This window comes from Tamandua tetradactyla, chromosome 22, assembly GCF_023851605.1.
Source record: "Tamandua tetradactyla isolate mTamTet1 chromosome 22, mTamTet1.pri, whole genome shotgun sequence".
In the NCBI taxonomy this organism is placed as follows: Eukaryota; Metazoa; Chordata; class Mammalia; order Pilosa; family Myrmecophagidae; genus Tamandua; species Tamandua tetradactyla.
In genome coordinates, this window is record NC_135348.1 from 33,982,940 (window position 1) to 34,004,633 (window position 21,694).

General features: G+C 36.9%; 1 protein-coding gene across 1 annotated transcript; it reads left to right on the forward strand.

Annotated features, from left to right (window-relative positions):
• The first annotated feature begins 16,133 nt into the window (after positions 1-16,133).
• Positions 16,134-21,296, forward strand: PABPC4L (poly(A) binding protein cytoplasmic 4 like). The gene has a single exon (XM_077140022.1). It carries the CDS (start codon positions 16,577-16,579, stop codon positions 17,726-17,728), a length of 1,152 nt encoding a protein of 383 aa, XP_076996137.1. The 5' UTR covers positions 16,134-16,576; the 3' UTR covers positions 17,729-21,296.
• Positions 21,297-21,694: the final 398 nt, after the last annotated feature.

The window sequence follows — 21,694 nt, forward strand, 5'->3', positions numbered from 1 at the left end:
AAATAATAAATTATTTAGATGTCAAGAGTTATTTGAATATTCATCTACTTCTAATTCTGAGGCATGAGAATTCAAATAACATTGAAGTATTTCTATGCCAGACATATGCAAAATAAGTTCAACGAACTTTATCTCTCAGATTCTGATTTAGATACTTTCATGAACAAAGGAAAACTTACCACTTAAAAAAATTCCTGATTGTTTTATCTGATATAATTTGCTGTCATCATACTTCAACCAGAACATTAATCTATATACCATTTTAAGTGTATTTCTCTGCAAGAAAAAAATATTGTGAAGTAAGCACATTTTGGTGACATACAGATTAATATATTTGTCATAAATTTTGTTCTATTACTCCTCTCATGAAAATGTTGCTAAATAAGTTATTAAGAGAAAAGAACATCACTAAACTGCTTTAAAATTTGAAAATAAATATACTATTACTTGAGTAATAGCTGGCTCTATTTAGATGTTAAAAGAAATAAATTTTACACTTTCCAACTAATCCATCTTTTCTGCCAAATATATTGAATGTAGGCACCTACAAAATGATCAGTTCAAAAACAAATGTTTCATGAATAAGTCCCTAAGCAGCTTTGCAAAGTAAAGTTGATTGAATTCTGATGTTCTAGTTTGCTTGTGTAAATCATAAAAAAGCACATTTTAAAAGCAAGCTACAAAACTGGAAACATACATCAACTATATGTTTTATTACTTCATGCCATACCACAAAAGATATGATGTGTTTTACAAAAATGCAAAAATATAAGAAAAAGTATCATTGAGATTTAAGGGAATGTCTGATGAAGGAAAATAAAGAAAACTGACAATCCTAGGTATATATAGCTGAGCATCCAGGAATTTATGGCATGTGGCCCCGTATGGTTTGAAAGAAGCCACTTATTTAACTAAATTTTATAATGCCTTGAGCCTTCTTTTTAGAATAGTGTAAGGATATCACCTCTAGACTCCTATTAATCTGAAAATCATATTGCCTGAAAAAGCTATAACACTCCCAGACAACTTGTTTTCTAGTTGTAAACACCTGCCATCTTCTACCCTGACATTCTAGACAGTTACGCTGGCTTAAGAGGAAGGAGCCAATAGCAGCAAATTGTTTTAGAAAATTTTCTGCTTTTTAATCTAGCATATAGTGATAAATTAGACTATGTAAATATTTGAAGTTACAATTGTAAGCATATCATATTTACTGGCTTGCCTGTCTTCTCTTTGGACAGGAACCTAACACAAAGAAAAAAGAGGATAGAATTTTAAAGATGAAAATTCATACATTGTGTAGTTATTTCTCTTAATCCCCTCTCTCCTTCCCTTCAACAAATGATCTACCTAATAAATTTTGGAATTTGTAGAATAAAGAATAAACTCCAAAGTGTCATTACACATTCAGTTAATGAAATAGTAGGTGCTAAAACTTGTTTTCTTAATATCCAGATAGGAAGGAAAAAAAAGAAGGGCAAAGATTCAGATGCATAGAGAACACGATGTGACTATTCAAAATGGGTGCGTCATCAGTCTCCATTCTACTCTTTGGTTTCTGACAAACTGAAAATGAACACTAGGAATGGATTTTGAGCAAAATACAGTACCAATGCTATTAATGGCCCAAGTAAGAGTTCAGTAACAGACAAAGGACACCAGCTTAATTCAGGAGTTATTTAAGTATATTTTTGTTTTGAAATCAATTGAAAGTTAGTTTCAAACCTCATGAAATTCCACCCACAAATACTTCAATGTGCCTTATTTAATAATAAGAATATTTATCTACAAGATCACAGTGATATTATAAAGCAAAATGAGCATAACCCTACAATGTCATTGATATCAAGTCCAAATACAAAGTCTCAATAGTCTCCAAAATACTCTTCTATTCTATAGCTGTTTATTTTAATGATGATTCAATCACAGTGTATATACTATATTCAGGTGTATGTCTCTGTTGTCTCATAATTTTGAAAAATCCCCTTACCTTTTTTGCTTTTTTAGTATTAATGATTGGGCCAATTTATTTCTAAAATGTCCACATTATGGATTTACCTGAGGGTCCTTTTGTGATGTCGTGCCATGTTCCTCTAAACCACTGTAGTTGTGTCATGGTTAGGGACATGTGTCAACTTGGCCAAGTTGTGGTACCTGTTTGTCTGGTTGGGCAAGTGATGGCCTGTCTGTTGCAATGAGGACATTTCATAGGATTAGGTCATGATCACATCAGCTGCATCCACAGCTGATTCCATTTGTAATCAGCCAAAGGGGAGTGTCTTCTACAATGAGTGATGCTTAATCTTATCATGGGAAGCCTTTTAAGGAGGACTCAGAGGAGACAGGCCCCATTCCTGCTTCTGCTGGTGAGCCTCTCCTGTGGAGCTCATCCAGACCATCCATCGGAGTCGTCGGCTTCACAGACTGCCCTGTGGATTTTGGACTTTGCGTTCCTGCGGTCACGTGAGACACTTTTATAAATTTTATATTTGCAAGTGTTCCCTGTTGATTCTGTTTCTCTAGAGAACCCTAACTAATACAAGTTGTAACCAAAAAGTTTTAAGACGTGGTTAGATTCTGGTTAAACATTTCTAATATGACTACTTTATGGCAATGATATCTTTATTTTGTAATCCAACAGGAGACAAATAACATTGGTTGTCCTACTAATTGTGTTCTTAGATTTAATTTCCAGATGTCCAACATGAAAGTGTAGTGTTTTACTTTGAATGTAGCAAGTAGTATGTGATGTCATACTTTGGCACTGAGCAAATAAAATATTCTGGCTACCAACAACTTTACCTAATCATATTAATATCTGTTGATAATACCTGTTTAAATCTATCATACACAATATATTCTGTATATATATATATATAATATATACATGTATATACACATAGGGTAGCAAGATTTTTTTTAGTAAAGAAGAGTTTTCCCATCAATGTAGATAATTTACAGTTTGTTCTGAAAGACAGAGAAACACTTCGGATTTTTTCTTTAATTGTCAACTTCAGAGTCAAAAGCATTGTAATAATCACCTATACTGATGGCAAATGAATTTTCTTTGTTTTTTGTTTGTTTGTTTATATATCTACAATGGTAAATTGTATTACTATTCACCAAAATTTGTTTCCTGTTCTTGCTGGAGGGTCATATATTACCACTTTAAGGAGTTCATCTCAGGCCATATTACTTGCTTTGTTCCCTGCTGAGGCGCATGGAAATGCTTCAGTAGGAGGCTACTCCATGGACTTGGCCCTAGAATAAAGACAATGTAAGACAGACGACTGGCAATGGACATTTCTGGGTCATTTGTAACTTCAGAAGAACCTGGGCTACCCTCATATACAAATGTGGCTCTAGACCTTCATTTTTTCCATTTTCTTTTTTCATTCAATATATTTTAAATCTGATGCAATATATATTTAACGATTATCTGAATTTAGGTGCTTTTCTTACTGGAGGTCACACAAAGGAGATTGGGATCAGTGCAATGGTTGATAATGTATAGAATGTTACTGAAAAAATGAGGAAAATAAAAATAGAAACGTAAATCCAGAATTTCTATACTGGAAGTCTGAATATCTTGACAAGAACAGTTTGTTGTGGTGATGTGTTTGGGGAGGAAACTGAAGAGTGGAATTGAAGACAACTGGTACAGACAACTGTTTTGAAGATTTTTGTTTGAAATTGAGAAGAGATATGTCAGTTGAAACCACCTTTTCCCAGGGAGAGATTTTTTATTTTTTTTCTGATTTGGAAAGTAGTACAATGTTGCTGGCACTATTAGTAAGTCCACTTGGCAGATTTATAAAAACTCCAGGTTTTGCTTTGGATGATTTTGCCTTGATAGGTGAAGACAAAAGAGAGATGTGTCAGGTTTATTTATGAACCACAATTACTATGTTAGGAAAACAAAAATGAAAACCTTGAAAGTGTCAAAAAGAACTAACTGTAAGAAAGTTTAAATTAATTACTATTTTCTGCCTTCTAATGAAATAGAAATCATGCAGTCAAGTTTAATTAAAGTGCCTGTTTGTGATACAAACCCATAGAGAAAAAGTATGATGAGTAATAGAGTCTGCATGTCAAATCAAGTGCAGGGCAGGGACTCTTCTAAGTACATTGAAGTGCCCTCATATAGTGTTGCCATTATGGTTTGCTTAAAGCAGTCTTCTTTTCAAAGATGGTCTAAAGTTTAGCTCCATTTTCCTGGTTTAATGTGGGATTAGAGATCTTGTGGTTACCAAGCATAGTCAACTTATTCTGGGAAAAACAACTCCCGCGGCGATTTTTCCCAGGCAAATGCCCAGATCCTAAAAACATTCTTTCCTGGAAACCAATTCCATTTTTCAACAAGGCCACATTGCTCCTGTGTCTACTGTCATCTTTTCTTCAGCGTTTAATACAGTGTTTGGCAAATACCAAATAAGCTTGATTGAAAGCATGTTTTAGCTGATTGCTACTACTTTACATATGTATTAAAAATTACCTGATATAGCACAATCGCAAGTAAGAGAGGATTTGAGATTCAGCTACACTTGTAAGTTTCCTATAGTTCTTTACACTGAAGTAATATATATATATATATATATATATATATATATATATATATATGCGCTCAAACATATAGCTATGTATAACACACAAACAGCTGCGCATACAAATATACACATACATATTTTTAGAGTTTTACTCTTTCGAAATCCAAAGTGTATACTGCAGAGAAGCTAACAAGCAGAATTTTTACTCAAAAATCCTGAAGATATTTAAAAGCAGTTTTAAGAATTATAGATATTGGCATTCCTTCCTAATATACATTAAGTGAAGAAAAAACTAGAAATAATTTTTCCTGCCATCTTCTCATTCTAATGATAGTTATCAATGCTATTGGCTTTAACAATCTTTTAAAGAAAATCTTCCTATGAATATGTATATATTGCTCATCATTACTTTACAGACTATAGACGTGGGAGAAAAACACATTGAGGAATTAACGACAAAGTACATGAACTGATAATGTACTTACCACTCTGCTAATATCTTTCTACTATAACTATTTAAAGTACCCAATAGAAATGAAACACTTCTGCACATAGCTTAGTTAAACTTTGACAGGTTTTGAGGAGTGATTCTAATTGTTTCAGACCATGCCTCCTTGGAATTATAACATAAACCACAAATAATAAAATAGGAATCAAACTGGTGTGTGTTTATATACTGGAACTTGTTACCATGTAAAAGAGCCAATTTTCATTTTTAAACCTCTCTATTTATTAGTAATTCCTCAAATTAAGCTAATATTTTCCTCATATAACTTTTACTAGCTTTTCCCTTTAATATAAAGCATTTAAGGCGAAACACACTTTCTAAAGACAAATGTAAGGTTCCTCACGAATCTCCCGTTTTCCAAGCTAAATCCCTTATTACTCCAAACGTGTCATATCATGAGCCCTATTTTCACTCTCACTTATAAACAAGTCACAAAGTTTAGTTAATAGTTCTAAGAAAAATTTTTTAAAGCAATATAATCACTGTTAAATGCTAAATAAAGGGCTCAAATCAACTAAAATAATTAGACTATGACCTCCAAAATGGCGCTTTTTTGGGTAGCATTTGTGAGGTTCATAACTGTCACATGAATTATTATTACAGAAAGCACTTGACAACACTTAGATGAGTCATAAACATTATTCAGAGACAGAGGAAAGAGAGTTGAGGCTAAGACTGCTGTTTGCAAGAAAGAAATAAAAGAACCACAACAGAATTTCTCTTTGGGAGTTGGTACTAAAAGAGTTTTACATCTTCACCACAAATAGGACTCCAGTTTATAGGATGAGGTAAGTCAGTGACCAAGTAATCCATTTTTTGTGAAGTGCATAGAAATAAACAACCAGCCAAAATGAATACTCTAATGACCACAAAATAATTAAAGTATCAGTAAAAAGTACCACTTAAATCCATACAGCAAGTGAAAACAAACTGTGGTTTGGTAGAAGAAAAATAAAGAGTGGAAATGTTTTCAAAGACAAAATGTATCAGTGAAAGACTAGATGGAGGATTTTTTAGGCTATTTTAAAATACACATTAAATAAAAGATCAATAAAAATCCTATTTAATAAAAAAAAAATTGTCACAGCTTAGATTGTCTGCCAATAGGAATTGTGTATCTCAGCCATCTACCTACCTGTTCTCTTTTGTACCATAAGAGGGGCTGAATGTCTGCTCTGCTCTAGTTTGTATTTTATAGGGCTTGTGGGTGTGATGGGAGATTAATGTTGGCAAAACTGAAATTAGGGCAGTGGTCAACAAAGAATGTCGGTCTTGAAGATAGAGTGAGGTGGGGAAAAGGGAGAGAGATAGAAGCCAACTAGAGTCTTCAAGGCAGTAGAAAGTCTTCAATGGTTCACCAGCATAAGTACGAAGCTGAGTCAAGTAATGGGACCAGAGTATTAAGGAAGATTAGAGATGCATAGAAAAGGTAATAGGCAAATAAATGGGCAAACTAGGTGGTGTCTGAATCTGAGCATATCGATTAAGATTGGCTATAATTGTGGAAGAGCTGCCTTTTTTGAACACCCAGGGACACACATCACTACTCTTCAGAAACCTTCGAGAATGGGAGGTCAGCAGTGTTGGAAGTTAGTGGCTGACTACTGAGACATTTCTTACCAATGAGTCTGAGCGTAGAGCTGACCGTGGAATCAGACTGTTTGAGTTAGTTATCTATAAAACCTTGGAAAATTTATTAAAACTTGCTGTGCTTCAGAATCTCATTGGTAAATGTAGGTCATAACCATACCGACATCATAATGCCTTATAAAAATGAAATAATATAATCCATGTGAAGTTTTTATAAAAGAGTATATAAAGGTGGGTCTTCAGTAGTTGCTGGTTTTTATTACTTACTAAACATTCTTCATTTATATATTTGTTACAGTTTACCTTTTCTAAATGAAATAAAGAAAATCCCAGAAAAGTTCATGAAGATGATTAGCCATACTTCACTGGAAAAACAACCTTTTCTGTCAGGTTGTCCTAAAGATAAAATTCCAGGTCCATTTATTGTATTTCACTAGAAAAGTCATTTTTTTAAAATCAATCTTTCCACTTATTTTTTTTCTTCTGGATCATCTCTTAAGTTTCCTGAATAGAAGGGGTTTTATAGGTCATCTAATCAGCCTATCCCTTCTGGGAACAGAACAGCTAGGAGAGGATGTCAGCTGCATCAGTGGATAAATTCCAGAGCGCCGGAGAGATCCTGAGGGATTTTACTAGATCAAAGTCTCTGCCCATCAAAGAGAGACAACTTCTCAGAATGGCCTGACACCTCATCTGTGGCTTGCTGATGCATTTCTCTAAAAGATCACCTTAGCATACTACTCTACTGGGAACCCACACGATACAGCCTTAAAAATGGTTTCATTATTTATTTAGTGGAGGAGAGGAAAAGGTATGTTGACAAGCTATGGGGGAAAAGTAAATTTGAAAAATACTGAAAATCAAGACACAGAGAATCAAGACTGGATATGGCAAACTGCTATCAGATTGAGTTGACAAGTGGGAATACAATTTAGAGTGAAGCCAGAAACACTATGAAAATTGCTAGAAGTTTTATTATTATTATTATTATTATTATTGGCATTTGTAATCAAAATGTTTGTTAGTGAGGATTAGTAAAAGTTAGAGAGAGACTAAGTGATGTTTACAGAGTCATGAAAAATACATATAATGTGAAACAGTATAAACAAAAGGAGGCGTGTGAATCTGGAAATCAGAGTTCTACTGCTATCATCAATTATAACAAATGTTCCACGGCAGGGCAAGGTGTGGGTGATGGGGTGGTGCGTGGGAATCCTGTATTTTACACACAATTAGTCTGTAAACACACAATTCCTCTAATAAAAAAAAAATTTAAAAACCTAAGTGGATGAACAAAAGTGCTTATAAAATTAGTGAACAAAAAAGAGCAGATAGAGAAGGAAAACAGAACAGAATGAACTAAGATTTGCAAAACTAAAAAAATCTTTCTTATAATGGAATTGTATGTTATAAATATTTTTAAAATTATATTTAAATATGAGGGAAAAAAGACCCTCGCTTTCCTTCCTATACTTCAATTACTTGGACAGATTACTTAAAATTTCTGTGTCTGATATCCATATCTAATTTTTTTTTTTGCCCCAGCTTGTCAGCCACTTTAGATTTGAACAGTCCTTTCATGTTCTCACGTTGCTTTTGCTCGGAGAGCACATTGTGGGGGATGGGTCATGCCAGAGAAGACTTTTGCAAGTCAGTTTTTCCCAGGCAAAACAGCGCCAGAGACCCACAAAGCGGGTACAGAAGTGATTGGGGGAAGGGATCAGGAATGGCGCCAACAGCTTGCCAAAGCTGAGCTTTCTTGGCCTGCCCAACAAATGCAAACCTTCATCTAACTGGCCCCACAACATGAGGAAGCACTGTGTTTCTGAATCTCACTGCTTATGCCCGTCTGGGGAGGGGCGAAATAATGGCAACTTTCAGAGCCAGGCCCCCCAAATTTGAATTCACTAACCAAAAGCCATTATGAGGGATCAATCACGTCCTCTCCTGTTCTTGGGGAAGAAGATAGTCATGTGTGTTTCTGTCACCAGCAAGCCAGGCAGGGGCTGGACCCCACAGCGGTCTGCCACAAGAATGGGGGATGGGTGCTAGGAGCTGCCGCCCTGAAAGCGATTTACTGTTCTTTATTGTATTTGATCAGACTTATCCTCCTGCTCGTCCCTGGATGCCATTCACTACTTTCTGGCCTCCAGAATTTTGAAATAATTGTCCCAGTGTTTAATAAATGTTTTGATGGAAGAACTCAGTCCTGGAGTACCTTACTCCACCATCTTCTCCAGAAGTTAGTGTGAAACAGTTTTTGTAACAGCTGTTTCAATGGGGCAGAGCTGACGGTTAGTACAAATTTGCTGAAGAAATCCCCTCATTCAGTGTCAGCAATAACCATGGTACTATGTGGGCAACAGACTTGGAACCTATTTCCCTGTTCTTAGCCTGCAACAACCACCTCCGCAGTTTCTGCTGAGGACTGACCTGCAATAAAATGGAGAGCCACTTTTTGCATGATTGACTGTACTATTTTGTCAACATTTGCTACTGAATCCATTACATTTCCTTCCAATTCCAGCAATCTGCCTGTGAGACCCATAACATTTCTCTCCCAGAAAGCTATGTCTATGCCAGGATCTGATTGTCTTCAGCAAAACAATCAGGAGCTAGTTGTGTGCTGCTTACAAGCTAGCTTGCCACAATTTCATGAAACCAGTAGAACAGAGGGTCAGAGACAAAGGCTCTACTACTCAAAGCAATAGCAGTGGGCAGCATATCAACATTTTTTGTGACAGTTCTCCAAGTTCAAATCTTCAGAGTGCTGGGCAGAAGCCCAGGTGACTCCTGCACATTTACTGGCGTGCACACCCAGAGGGTAACCCTGATCTTAGAAATAGTGATTTTTTTTTTTTTTTTTAATACATGGGCAGGAACTGGGAATCGAACCTGGGTCCTCTGGCATCACAGGCAAGCATTCCTGCCTGCTGAGCCACCATGGCCCAGTGAAATTTTTTTTGATGGGCAGTAGACATGCCTGAACTTGGCTCCAAAGAGAGTCACTATCTTTGCCTTTCATGGCTATTTGCTGTATAAATATCCTTTAAATAATAGCACAGATTAAGGACACTCAGCGCTTCTACTTATAAGAGTTGCAGAAATGTGAGCGATCCATTGAAAATTGTATGCTAACATGAAAACATATGCTTTGAATTTCCATTGCATGATAACCCTTTGCTTTTTTTTTTTTTTTCCTCATGGGCAGGCTCCGGGAATCGAACCCAGGTCTCCGGCACGGCAGGTGAGAATGCTGCCACTGAGCCACCATTGCCTGCCCCCACGTTAATCTTCCTTCTAAGCATTGAGAATATGGTGGTGACAAAGTGAGATGCAGTTCCTGCCTTCATTGGATTTACACTGCAGTGATAAAAGTTGTGGTGTGTGTGAGTGTGTGTGGGTATGCGCATACACAGATGATTTGGGGTAGTGACAGACAAAAAATAACATTTATATTTACATTTGTGATATGGGATCTACATGGAGAATACCACATAGTAAGTAACTAAACAGAAGGACAGGTCCTAAGCCCCTAATTGACTAGTGAGAAGGAAAAATGAACAACTCTGAGGGATCAATTCTTAGTGACCTTGTCAACCTTGTGCTATTTCTTCTGCTGTATTAATACCCATAAACCTTAATCAGAGACCATTGAGGTTAGGCCTGGTGACCCTGGGACGTTGTTTTCTAGTTAAGAATGTGGCAGACTAATGCTAACAGCTGCTGTGTAGTTGATACCAAAGTGAAAGACCCTGTGTGAATGACTCCTAATGAGATGGACATATCCAGGGAGGATGCTAGGTAAAGAGTAATATGATAGCCTTCAATGAATCTGTCTTCATCAAAGTTAGAGGGGACAGGGTGCACTTTGCAATGGCACATGCTACCACTAAGAAAAGAACTGAGCAAGGAGGGGTTCTCTGATATCTCCTTGGTTCTTCCATAATTTTACCTACCCCTGGTGAAGCCGGGGATTTGGGGGCATAATGATTCAAAGGATTTGTATTGTGAAAGGTGGTTGGCCTCAGTTATGGGGACATTTCATAATGTTGCAGAAACTAAATTCTGAAGAATCTAAGGAGAGAGTGAATAGTTTTCCTGGGTTTGCCATGTGGAACAAACAAGATGAATTCAGGATTCTGAGCAAGTAGACAGGGTACAAAGGAAGTAGGGAGGGCACACAAAGTGACAGAATGAAGGAACACCGGGTACCCATCCAAAGATAATTATATCAGAACATTACATAAATAGTTTCTTCCACCAATTGGGTCTGATTTAGTCACCACCATATCCTCAACATAAAAACTATTTTACTAATTGCTGGCTACATCAGAGCAATGATTCTAGTCAACTTCAGGTTCTACTTTGTCTAATTAGTACAACAAATTGTTACCTTAAAAATGTATTTCCATGCTCAAAATGGTTTGTGATAGGCAATAGGGAACATATAATTGTTGCTTTAGCAGAAAGTTCTTTCACTCCTTTGCAGGTATTGTTGAACAAAATGACTGTTATGTCTCCTTCCATTATTCCTGTTTCCTGTACACCACCACAATTCCATGTCCCCAGCAGTTGTCCTTCACATTACCCATTCTGAAAGGTAGTATAAGCAGGTCACTATTTAGTCAAAATTGTTCCAACAGCTCTCTTTTAGAACAATGTCCATGCTGTAGGTTAGCATGGGAGTTCCTGTGGCCCATGGTCCCTGCCTTCTGTAGTCTCAATTTCCTACACTTTCTTCATTGCATTTGTATTCCAGCAATAATAAATAAATAGCAGTTGATATTAATATTACTTATCACTTAAATTCCCCAGGACTCACATAAAAGACACTCAAGTCTTCCTTTAGCATCATCGTCTCTGCCAAGGCTTTTGTGAATTGTATGAGCAGAGTTATTCATTTCTCCTCTGTGCTAAATTTCTATCTTATATATCCTTAGATTATTGAATTTATACTATTTAAAAATTATCAATTTTTCTTCTTTATCTAATAAGAAAGAGCCCATGAGACTTTTAAGGAAAGATAGTGCATCTTATTCAGTTTCATACCTATGATGCTTAAATGCTTTACTGGTAAATGATATTTTGGATTGAATTGAGTCTTTCATCAAAATCTACCAGTAATCACAGTACTTATGGAGAAATTCCTATAAACTACATATGCTAACAAGTAAATGTAAGTCATATATCTCATTCTAACACTATATTTCCTTAGAGAAAAATAACCAAGAAATAATGACAATTGAAAAGCACTGATACATCTTATCAAATAAAATTGAACCAGGTAACTCCAAAGATATAATATTATATTTTTGGAGTAAATCTTGAACATGGCAGTCTCATAATACGGTAATACTCATTCAATTACTTTATATTAAGTAAAGTAATATACTAAAGACCATTTTAAACAAAAATAAGAAAAAATGTACTATAAGTTGATTGTATCAGAACAATGGTTCAGGTAGACTTTACAAAATATTTCGGTCTAATTGGTACTACAGTTGTTTAAAGCATTTCCATACTTAAAATAGTTATTTATTAATTTCCTCCCATAATAAAGCAATAACTTCCACTGACATCAATATCAGTGAATAGAAACATTGAATGATTTCCCGCCACTTAGGTAGGACAGCTTAATTCTGTGTGCCACCTACACACAGATTTGCCATTGAAGGATGATTGACTTAAGAAAAGATGGGGCAGAGTCACGGGTTCAGTGGTAGAATGCTCGCCCAACATGCAGAAGACCCAGCTTCGATTTCTGGACCATATACCAACCTCTCCCACCTCAAAAAAAATAGATGGAGCATAGCTATATGATGATACTGTGAATCACCGATTGTTCATTTTGGATGATTACGTGGTATGTGAATATATAATAGATATCAATAAAATTTTTAAAAAGATGGGTCAAAACCACAATTTATTTCAAAATGAAGCAAAATATTGGCACTTATTTGAAATATTTTCAGAATATTTGGAGAACTAAGAAGACAAGTAAGTTAGCAATGTATGCATCTCAAACAAGTTGCTAAGGAAAACAACTAACAGCATAGATAGTGTTAATTTTAAGGCGTGGTCCATCAAAGCCAATGAACTCAGGCCAAAATAGGGTGCCAAAATGCAATGCACAAAATAAATAAATTATTTCAGAAAAGGAAAAATAATCATTGTGAGCTGGATATCAAGAGACATATTAGTGAAGAAAATGGGAGTTCAAGCATGGTAAAATTTGGGATAGCCATAGAGAGAGTGATATCTTTAAAATAATTATAAGGTTTGTATATAAAAGAAGTTAGGGAATAGCTTGACAGAAGAATATATATTCATATACATATATGATGGCTTTGCCAAGTCATTTACTATTTTTTAACAAAATCTTATGCGAACAGACTTCAGTAAAATTATTCTGGTATTAAAATGCAAGGTGGACTGGCATTTAGACATACTGAACAAAAGAAGATGAATCAATTAAATTCTAAAGCAATAATAAATCAGGAAAAGAGGCAAAGCAATTGACATTGTGAATGGAAAGGGAAGGCAAATGCTTACAATGGATGAACAGACCTGACAAAAACATAAGATATAGAATATTAAAGAATAGAAAGGAAAATAGATGCATATGAATTTTGCTTGTTAAAATATAAAAATAAAAACAATGTTATGAGTGGAATAAATAGGAATGGGTATAATTGTTGATCATTTAACAAACTGAGGTATGTACCTCTTGCAACTAAGTTGATGAGAGACAAGAATATAGGACTAAATTCTGATTTTGGAAACTCATAATCTTTTTTTTTAAATGTTGATTGGTGACCATACCATATGAAAATGAAAAACCCGTTGTGGTAGTTAGATTCAGGTGTCAACTTGGCCAAGTGAAGGTACCTAGTTCTGTTGCTGTGGACATGAGCCAATGGTACATGAAGCTCATCTGTGGCTGATTTCATCTGCAGTCAGCTAGGAGGCGTGCCTGCTGCAATGAATGACGTTTGATTTAATTGTCTGGTGCTTAAATGAGAGACTCAGTGTAGCACAGCCCAAGCAGCCCAGCATACCTCATCTCAGCACTCACAGCTCAGTCCAGGCCTTTGGAGATACAGAAAGGAATCACCCTAGGGAAAGTTGTTGGAACCCAGAGGCCTGGAGAGAAAGCCAGCAGAGACCATCCTGTGCCTTCCCACATAAGAACCTCAGTGGAAAGTTAGCTGCCTTTCCTCTGAAGAACTAATGAAATAAATCCCCTTTTATTAAAAGCCAATCCATCTCTGGTGTGTTGCATTCCTGCAGGTGGCAAACTAGAACACCCATGAACTATTGGAATATTTTGATGTATTGGTTTATACTGAATTTTTGTTGTTGCACAAAGAACTAACATGTTCTTAGGCATATTTCCTAACTATACAATGTTGAGACAAACATCTCAGGGACTAATTACTTACGAACATTCTTTTAAAAATTCTCTGAAAAAGTTTAGTACGTTTTTCACATCTTTATTTACTTTAAATAATTCCAAAGAGTGTCTGAATTTTTCAAGTATGTGCTGGATTGTTGCCCAAATCTATCAATAATATCAACAAACCATTGTCATTGTTATTTTTCCTTTCCAAAATTGCAGCCCAGAAGACATGGTTGAAGAAAAGATTATTTAATTTGTTTATTGAACAAATGATCTTACAGTAGCAGCTCTAAGAATAAATTTCACAAACGAAAACTGTTAATCAGGACTTTTGGGGGATAATCATAAACTTATTACTCTACAATTTTAGATAGGTTAAAAGTAATATGGACTGTCCAATGGAAGACATGCCCCAGTTTTCTGGGTTTTTTTGTTTTGTTTTGCATCTGTATTACTAAAAATAAATTTTGCAAGAGTATCATTATCCTTTGAAACACAAATGTTCTTCTTTTTTTTGGTCCGTATATTTCAAAAGATCCACTAAAGAGGGGACTCACTCAGATTTAAACCCTTGCTGCTCTAAGTGTGGTTCAGAGACCATAAAAATTATATCACCCAGGAACTTGTTGGAAATGTAAAATCTCAGGTCCCACCCCAAGTTACTGTTTCCGAATCTGCTTTCTAACAAGATTTTTAGGTAATCTGTAGGTCCACTAAAACATTGAATAACAGGGTGGGCCACAGTGGCTCAGTGGGTAGAGTTCTCACCTCCCGTGCTGGAGACCCAGGTCTGATTCCCAGTGCCTGCCCATGCAAAAAAAATTTTGAAAAACACTCAATTGGCCTTATATAAATTGATCCAGTCAACACAATTTTACAGGTAACTTATTTTTGATACACTAAAATGCAATATGACTCAAATTTTAAGGTTTTATGGGAGTCATACTAAGGAATATTATTTAATGATAGAGGAAATCAAACCAATGTTGCTGAAAACCTGTCGCATGTCTGGTATTGTGTTAGACCTTTCCAAATCTGTGAATTCACTTAATCCCTACAATACTTTCTAAGGTAAGTACGACTGTGTCCATGTCTCTGGCTAGGAAAAGCAGCCTTGGTTAGATTAAATTATCTCGTCTACATAGTTGCTTTATTTCAATAAACATTGAGCCTCCCGTTCCTGCAAGTCTCTGAACTGGACCTGTGAATAAAATGGGCATGGCCCCTACGGTGCTGAAATTTACAAGACTGGGTCGCGTAAGAGTTTCTAAAAGGGAGACAAACTTTCAGAAGGGGATTAGGGGAAACTTCCATTTGAAAAAGCGCACTGACATTGATTTCTGAGGAACAGATTTTTATAAACTTCAGCCTGAAAAAAGAGACGACCGTGTCTTGGAATTCAGTAAAGGGAGACCAAGCTGCAGTGGCGACTGGAACAGAGCGGAAATCCTGCAAAACTTTGTGGAGCCAGGAACGGCTGTTGGACCGTCTCCAAGTGTCAGTGATAGGAGGCCTTGGGGGATTGGAGCGGACAGAGCCACAGCCCAGACGCGCGTTTGCAAAAGCTCCTGCAGCCCGACCCGCGCAGAGCCCGGGGGACGGGGGCCACTCCCCTAGACGGCGTCTCTCCAGCCAAGTCGCCGCCTCCCGCTTCTTAGCTGTGTGTGTGTGTGTGTGTGTGTGTGTGTGTGTGTGTGTGTGTGCGCGCGCGCGCGTGGGGGCGGAGGCAGGGAAAAGGAAAACATTCTCCAAAAGAAAAAAAAAAATTCTGAAAAAGAAAACTTCCCACTTGGCAGTAGGCGAGCGGGAAGTTGAGCGCGGAGTTCCGGCTTCCCCGCCTGCAGCCCGCGGCCGCCCGGGTGAGCCCCCGACTCCGCGTCTCCGCGCCCAGCCCCGCCCGGCGCCCCCCCCCCCCCCGCGGCGGCTGCCCCCGCGCCCTGGTCCGTCTGTCCGTCCGTCGGTCTGTCCTCCTCTGCTCCGGACCGTGGGTCCCGGGCGCGCCGCGCGGAGCTGCCCTGGGCTCCTCGGGGTGTCTGCTGGCCGCGGGCTCCGCACCCCCAGCCCAGCCGGCGGGCCTCCGGGCCTCCGCGCCCCTCGCCGCCGCCGGGGCAGTTTTTTCCCGGGCGGGTGTAACTTTAGGGCAGCCGGAGTGAGGCCTGTTTTAATGCAGAAAGCAGCGGCCGGGGTAGGGGTGGAGGACGCCCGGCCTGAAGGCCAGCCAGCACTGAAAGACTCCTCACGGCCTGGTGGGAAAGGAACGTCTTTGTCTAATAGCCTTTCCCGGAGAATTCAAAGTTCCGTTGCCAACTTCTAGGGAAGGGCTGGATTGGTTGTCCTGGGGCTTTTTGGTAAGGGTGTTGCCGGAGCCTGGGAGAACTGTCCCCAATCGCATTGCTGGACACACCGAAGCAGTAATCCCGAGGTCGCCGCGCCTTCCCCGCCTGGAGCTGTGACCTGCCCCAGCTCCTGCAGAAATTGCTGCTCCCAGCACGCCCAGGAACGAGCTCGAGGCCGTAAAGTTGCAGGGAGATGAGCGTAGCAGCCAAGTACCGAATGGCCTCACTCTATGTGGGGGACCTGCATGCAGATGTCACCGAGGACCTGCTGTTCAAGAAATTTAGCACTGTGGGGCCGGTGCTGTCCATCCGCATCTGCAGGGACCTGGTCACCCACCGCTCTCTGGGCTATGCCTACGTGAACTTCCTCCAGCTGGCCGATGCTCAGAAGGCTTTGGACACGATGAACTTTGACGTGATAAAAGGCAAATCCATCCGTCTCATGTGGTCTCAACATGATGCACACTTAAGGAAATCTGGAATTGGGAACGTGTTCATCAAGAATTTGGACAAATCCATAGATAACAAAGCCCTGTATGAACGTTTTTCCGTGTTCGGGAAGATCCTTTCCGCCAAGGTGATGAGTGATGAGAAAGGCTCCAAGGGCTATGCGTTTGTGCAGTTTCAGAGCCAGAGCGCCGCGGACAGGGCCATTGAGGAGATGAATGGGATGCTGCTCAGGGACTGCAGGGTGTTTGTCGGCAGATTCAAAAACCGCAAAGATAGGGAAGCTGAGCTCAGAAACAAAACCGATGAGTTCACCAATGTTTACATCAAAAACTTTGGGGTTGACATGGATGATGACAGGCTGAAGGAAATGTTCAGTAAATATGGTAAAACTCTGAGTGTCAAGGTGATGACAGATTCCAGTGGGAAATCCAAAGGCTTTGGCTTTGTGAGTTTTGAGAGCCACGAGGCTGCCAAAAGGGCTGTGGAAGAAATGAATGGAAAGGACATCAATGGGCAGCTGGTTTTTGTAGCCCGGGCGCAAAAGAAAGTAGAGCGACAGGCCGAGTTAAAGCAAATGTTTGAGCAGCTAAAACACGAAAGGATTTTTCAGTGCCAGGGGGTAAAACTGTATATTAAGAATCTTGATGATACCATCGATGATGAAAAACTACTGAAGGAATTTTCTTCATTCGGGTCCATTAGCAGAGTGAAGGTAATGCAGGAAGAAGGACGAAGCAAAGGGTTTGGCTTGATCTGCTTCTCCTCTCATGAGGATGCTACTAAAGCAATGACTGAGATGAATGGCCGCATCTTGGGGTCCAAGCCCCTCAATATTGCCCTGGCCCACAGGCACAAGGAGAGAAAAGCCTACCTCACCAGCCAGTATTGGCAGTAGGTGGGGGAAGGATGGATAGTGATCCCTGCCTGAATTGTTCTCAGTAAATTTCAGACCTCGGCTCATGGCTGCTTAGTTCAAGAAACTTTTTGATAAAAAAGTTCTGTATTCAAAGCCATTATTTTTTCTTTTAAGGAAAATAATAAATGAATCTTAGGAGCTTTTTTTTTAATGGGCATATCTTCTATTTACAATACTGTATACTTTTCTAATTTTTATGTCGTTTTGTAGAAATAGCTATAATTCGATATTTTTATTGCATTTTGAACTAACTGTTGTCAGGTAATTGAGTTTATTGCATATTTTCTTTGTTTTTGAAATAATATTGCTAGCTTTAACTTCTTCCGTGAAAATATTCTCAAAATATCTGAGGATTCCAAAGTTCTTTCTAGTTATGAACAGAAACTTTCTAATTTCTCATCTTGTTTTTAAGAATTCAAAAGTTTAAGCGTAGATGAAGCACATGTTATTTCTGAATCTGAAAGCACATTTCATTCTGAAGTGATGTTTAAAGAACTGGGAAAACATATAATGGCTTTTTTTTTTTTTTTTTTTTTTTTTTTTTACATGGGCAGGCACTGGGAAGCGAACCCGGGTCTGCGGCATGGCAGGTGAGAACTCTGCCTACTGAGCCACGGTGGCCCGCCCATATAATTGCTTTTTAATTTAAGTCCTGACATGACTGTTTTTCTGAAAATGCAGGTATTAAGCTAATGGATATTTTTAATGTTATCTACAAAGGTGCTGGATAGGATATTTTGCCATTCTTTCTATCAGTTGCCTGTGGTTAAGGTACTTGCTAGTTGGCTAAATTGTGACTTACATAATAAAACCTTGACTTTCTATATTTCTTAAGTTTTAAAGGACTATAAATAACTTGGCCTTATTTCTTAAATACATAGCCAACTTACTATTATACCTTGAGTTTTTACCACATGCAAATATTATTAACCACATATAGAGTGGAATATAAAACAATTGTGTCTTATTAATCTTTGTTTTATATTGTTCTGTGTGCTGATATTCTCTCAGGGTTCAAGGAAAAGTAAAATTTCTATATTTGTATGTGCTCATGATTCCTTTTATTAGACTGTGAAAGCTGTATTACCTATTAAGTTTCATTTTTAGCTTTGATGGAACAGAAACTCACTGATTTTCTGATAAATTGCTGTTATATCACTTAGCCTCTATTTTCTAACATGATTTTTATCTTAATTTAGCCACATTCCCAGATGCCCCTTCCCTCCTGCCTTTCATCTGTATTGCTCACCTCCTTTTTATATTTGTTTTACAATTTTTCTTATGTTGACTTTTAATACGTGCAACTTCAAATCCACTTTTGAAATAGAAGCTTAAGTAATTTATTTAGATTTGCATAATTATGTTGAACTTTTTTATAAAGCTCATACCAAAGGTGTCTTGAAAGTATTTTTGTTTCTGTTGTTATTGTGTTTTGGTTTTGCTTGGTTGGTTTTTGTAACCTTATATTCAAATCTTGTGTTTCATATAAACTAGAAAAAAGAACTGTAAAACATTTTCTTTGACAATACTTTAACTGTAAAAGAATGAGAAATATCTCTTTCTATTTATTTTTATATAAATTATAGATATGTATTCATGATCACATTTTCAAAATTCAAAACTTTTATGCAATGAAAAAAATTATAGAAATGAAAAAAATTAGGATCACATATAACCCTGCTATTGAATAGGTCTGCTGTTAAAATTTTTGCTTCTTCTTCCCCAATTTTTCTGTTGGTATTCATAGATCATTTTAAAGAAGTAATACCAGACTATAAATCTCGATTGAAATCGCTTTCATAAATTGACATTATGAAGCGGTCAACCTCCATATGCATAAAGAATAATTTGCATTATGATTTTATTGGTTTATGTTTCACTCAATGATTCTACCATAATATAATTGATTTCCTATTGATAAGTATATAGGCTAGATTGTTTCCTTCTTTTTTTTCCCCCATTATAAGCAACTTTGAGATAGCATACTTGCAAGCTCTTGTTTGCTGGCATATCTATATATAAGAAAGCATATAGCATAGAATTAATGATTAAAGAGTAAGCAATTTTGAGCAGCTTTGATAAATATTGCCCAAATGCTGTCCCGAAAACTTTTGCTCCCTACTCTTCTGTTTTCAGTGTGGGTGAGTGCACATTTCCTTATGTTCCAAGGAACCAGGGATTTAGTCTTTCTGTTTGTTTTCCAATTGGATATATGCAAAACAAAATATTTCACAATTTTACTTCACTTTTTTTATTAATACAAAAGTAAGATATAACTTCTTATATTTATTGGCCTTTGTATTTTCATGATCTTAATATTATGATGTTTTTAACTTATGTAGATTTGGCAGATTTCTTTACATATTAAAGATAAACATTTTAAACTTTTTTCTCTTAATATTCTTACTTTGATTATGGTTTTGAGGGTCATTCCGAACATTTTTAAACTCAAAATTTTCTGTCTTTTTTCTTATATGATATTGATGTCATACTTAAAAACACTTTGAAATCTCAAATATATATTTATAGATATAGATATAGGTATACACAATCCATGTTGTTTTCTATTACTTTTAGTTTCATATTCTTAATACATGCTAAAAAAACTTTTGTCTGTAAAGAATCTTATCTAAATCTTTTAAAAATGCCATGCTTTTCTATCTTTAATAGCATATGCTTTGGTAAATGCTGATTATAAGACTTTATGTGCAATTTATATGCCAACTCTCATTCATTGGCTCTCGGAATCACTGTGTTGAGAAAAATTTATCTCAACATCAGTGAGTTGTTAACAGGACTAAGACATGTAGTAGGTGTGCCATGCAGTAACATCTCTGAGGATATTCCTGTCCACCAAAATGTTCAAATATTTAGACAATATTAGTAATGATTATATATAGGTTATCAAGATAATATCAGTTTATCATTTAACTTAGTTCTCATCTCTTGTGTGCACAAGGAATTACTTGGACATACTATCAGATATCAAGAGAAATTGTAGCTGTAGCTTCATGACACACAATAATCAACCATCTTAGTGGAAGTCACATTTCCAATATTTATGATGAGAAATGTCTAAGTTAGCTTGCAAAAACAGTCATACGGATTTCCTTGAAAATGTTATTTAAGTTTTGGTTCTTTTTTTTTTTTTTATTTTTGGTATATGCGATTATGTCAATTCCTCCTGCTGGCAGTTGAATGGACCAGGGAACCAGCTAAGTTCATTCTTTCAAGGGGTTAAACTTTTGGGCCCAAATATCTTGATAAATAAGCTTTGCAGTAAAAGCTAATTTATATATAGATAGCTTGAGCCACTGTTTCATGTTTCACTGGCCCCTCACATACACATTGCCAAGTTCTGTTGTATAAATGGTTTCTTACATGTGCAGCCAACTCAATAAATATGTGCCTTTTAAATGTTTTAAAGATTTTGATTGGAAAGCTATAGTTGGTAAAAATAAACTTTTTCAAGTGTTTTGATACTGGTATTTTCTTCTTGATATTATATAAATTTCTGGAAAAAGATGTAATAAAGTCTATGCCTTCATCAAGGTAAAGTCATGTCTGAAAGGTTTTTATTTTGTTTTAAAATATTTGTACTTTAAAGTACAAATTGATTAAAGATCAATTTCCTTGGGAAAAATAGAAAATAATGTGCATTTTTAATGGATCTGCTCAATTTCATGTTTTAAAAGCCCAATTCCTATATGAGATGATATTAGTATTTATTTTTTAAGTTACTCATAATTATGAGAGAGGACCATCATTGAAAAGAAAGCACTACTATAGATCAGGTTTTCACAGGGAATAATGTATTATTTTACAGACACTTTTTAATTTAATTTCATAACTAGCAAAAGTGATATTCAGCTAACATGGTGGCAATGTAGAATTAACTTACTTTTATCATATTTGGAATATATGCTTCGATGAAATTTTTGAAAG

Excerpts from the sequence above, each read along its gene's own strand:
- PABPC4L (XM_077140022.1), top strand. The coding sequence starts at position 16,577 with ATGAGCGTAGCAGCCAAGTACCGAATGGCCTCACTCTATGTGGGGGAC.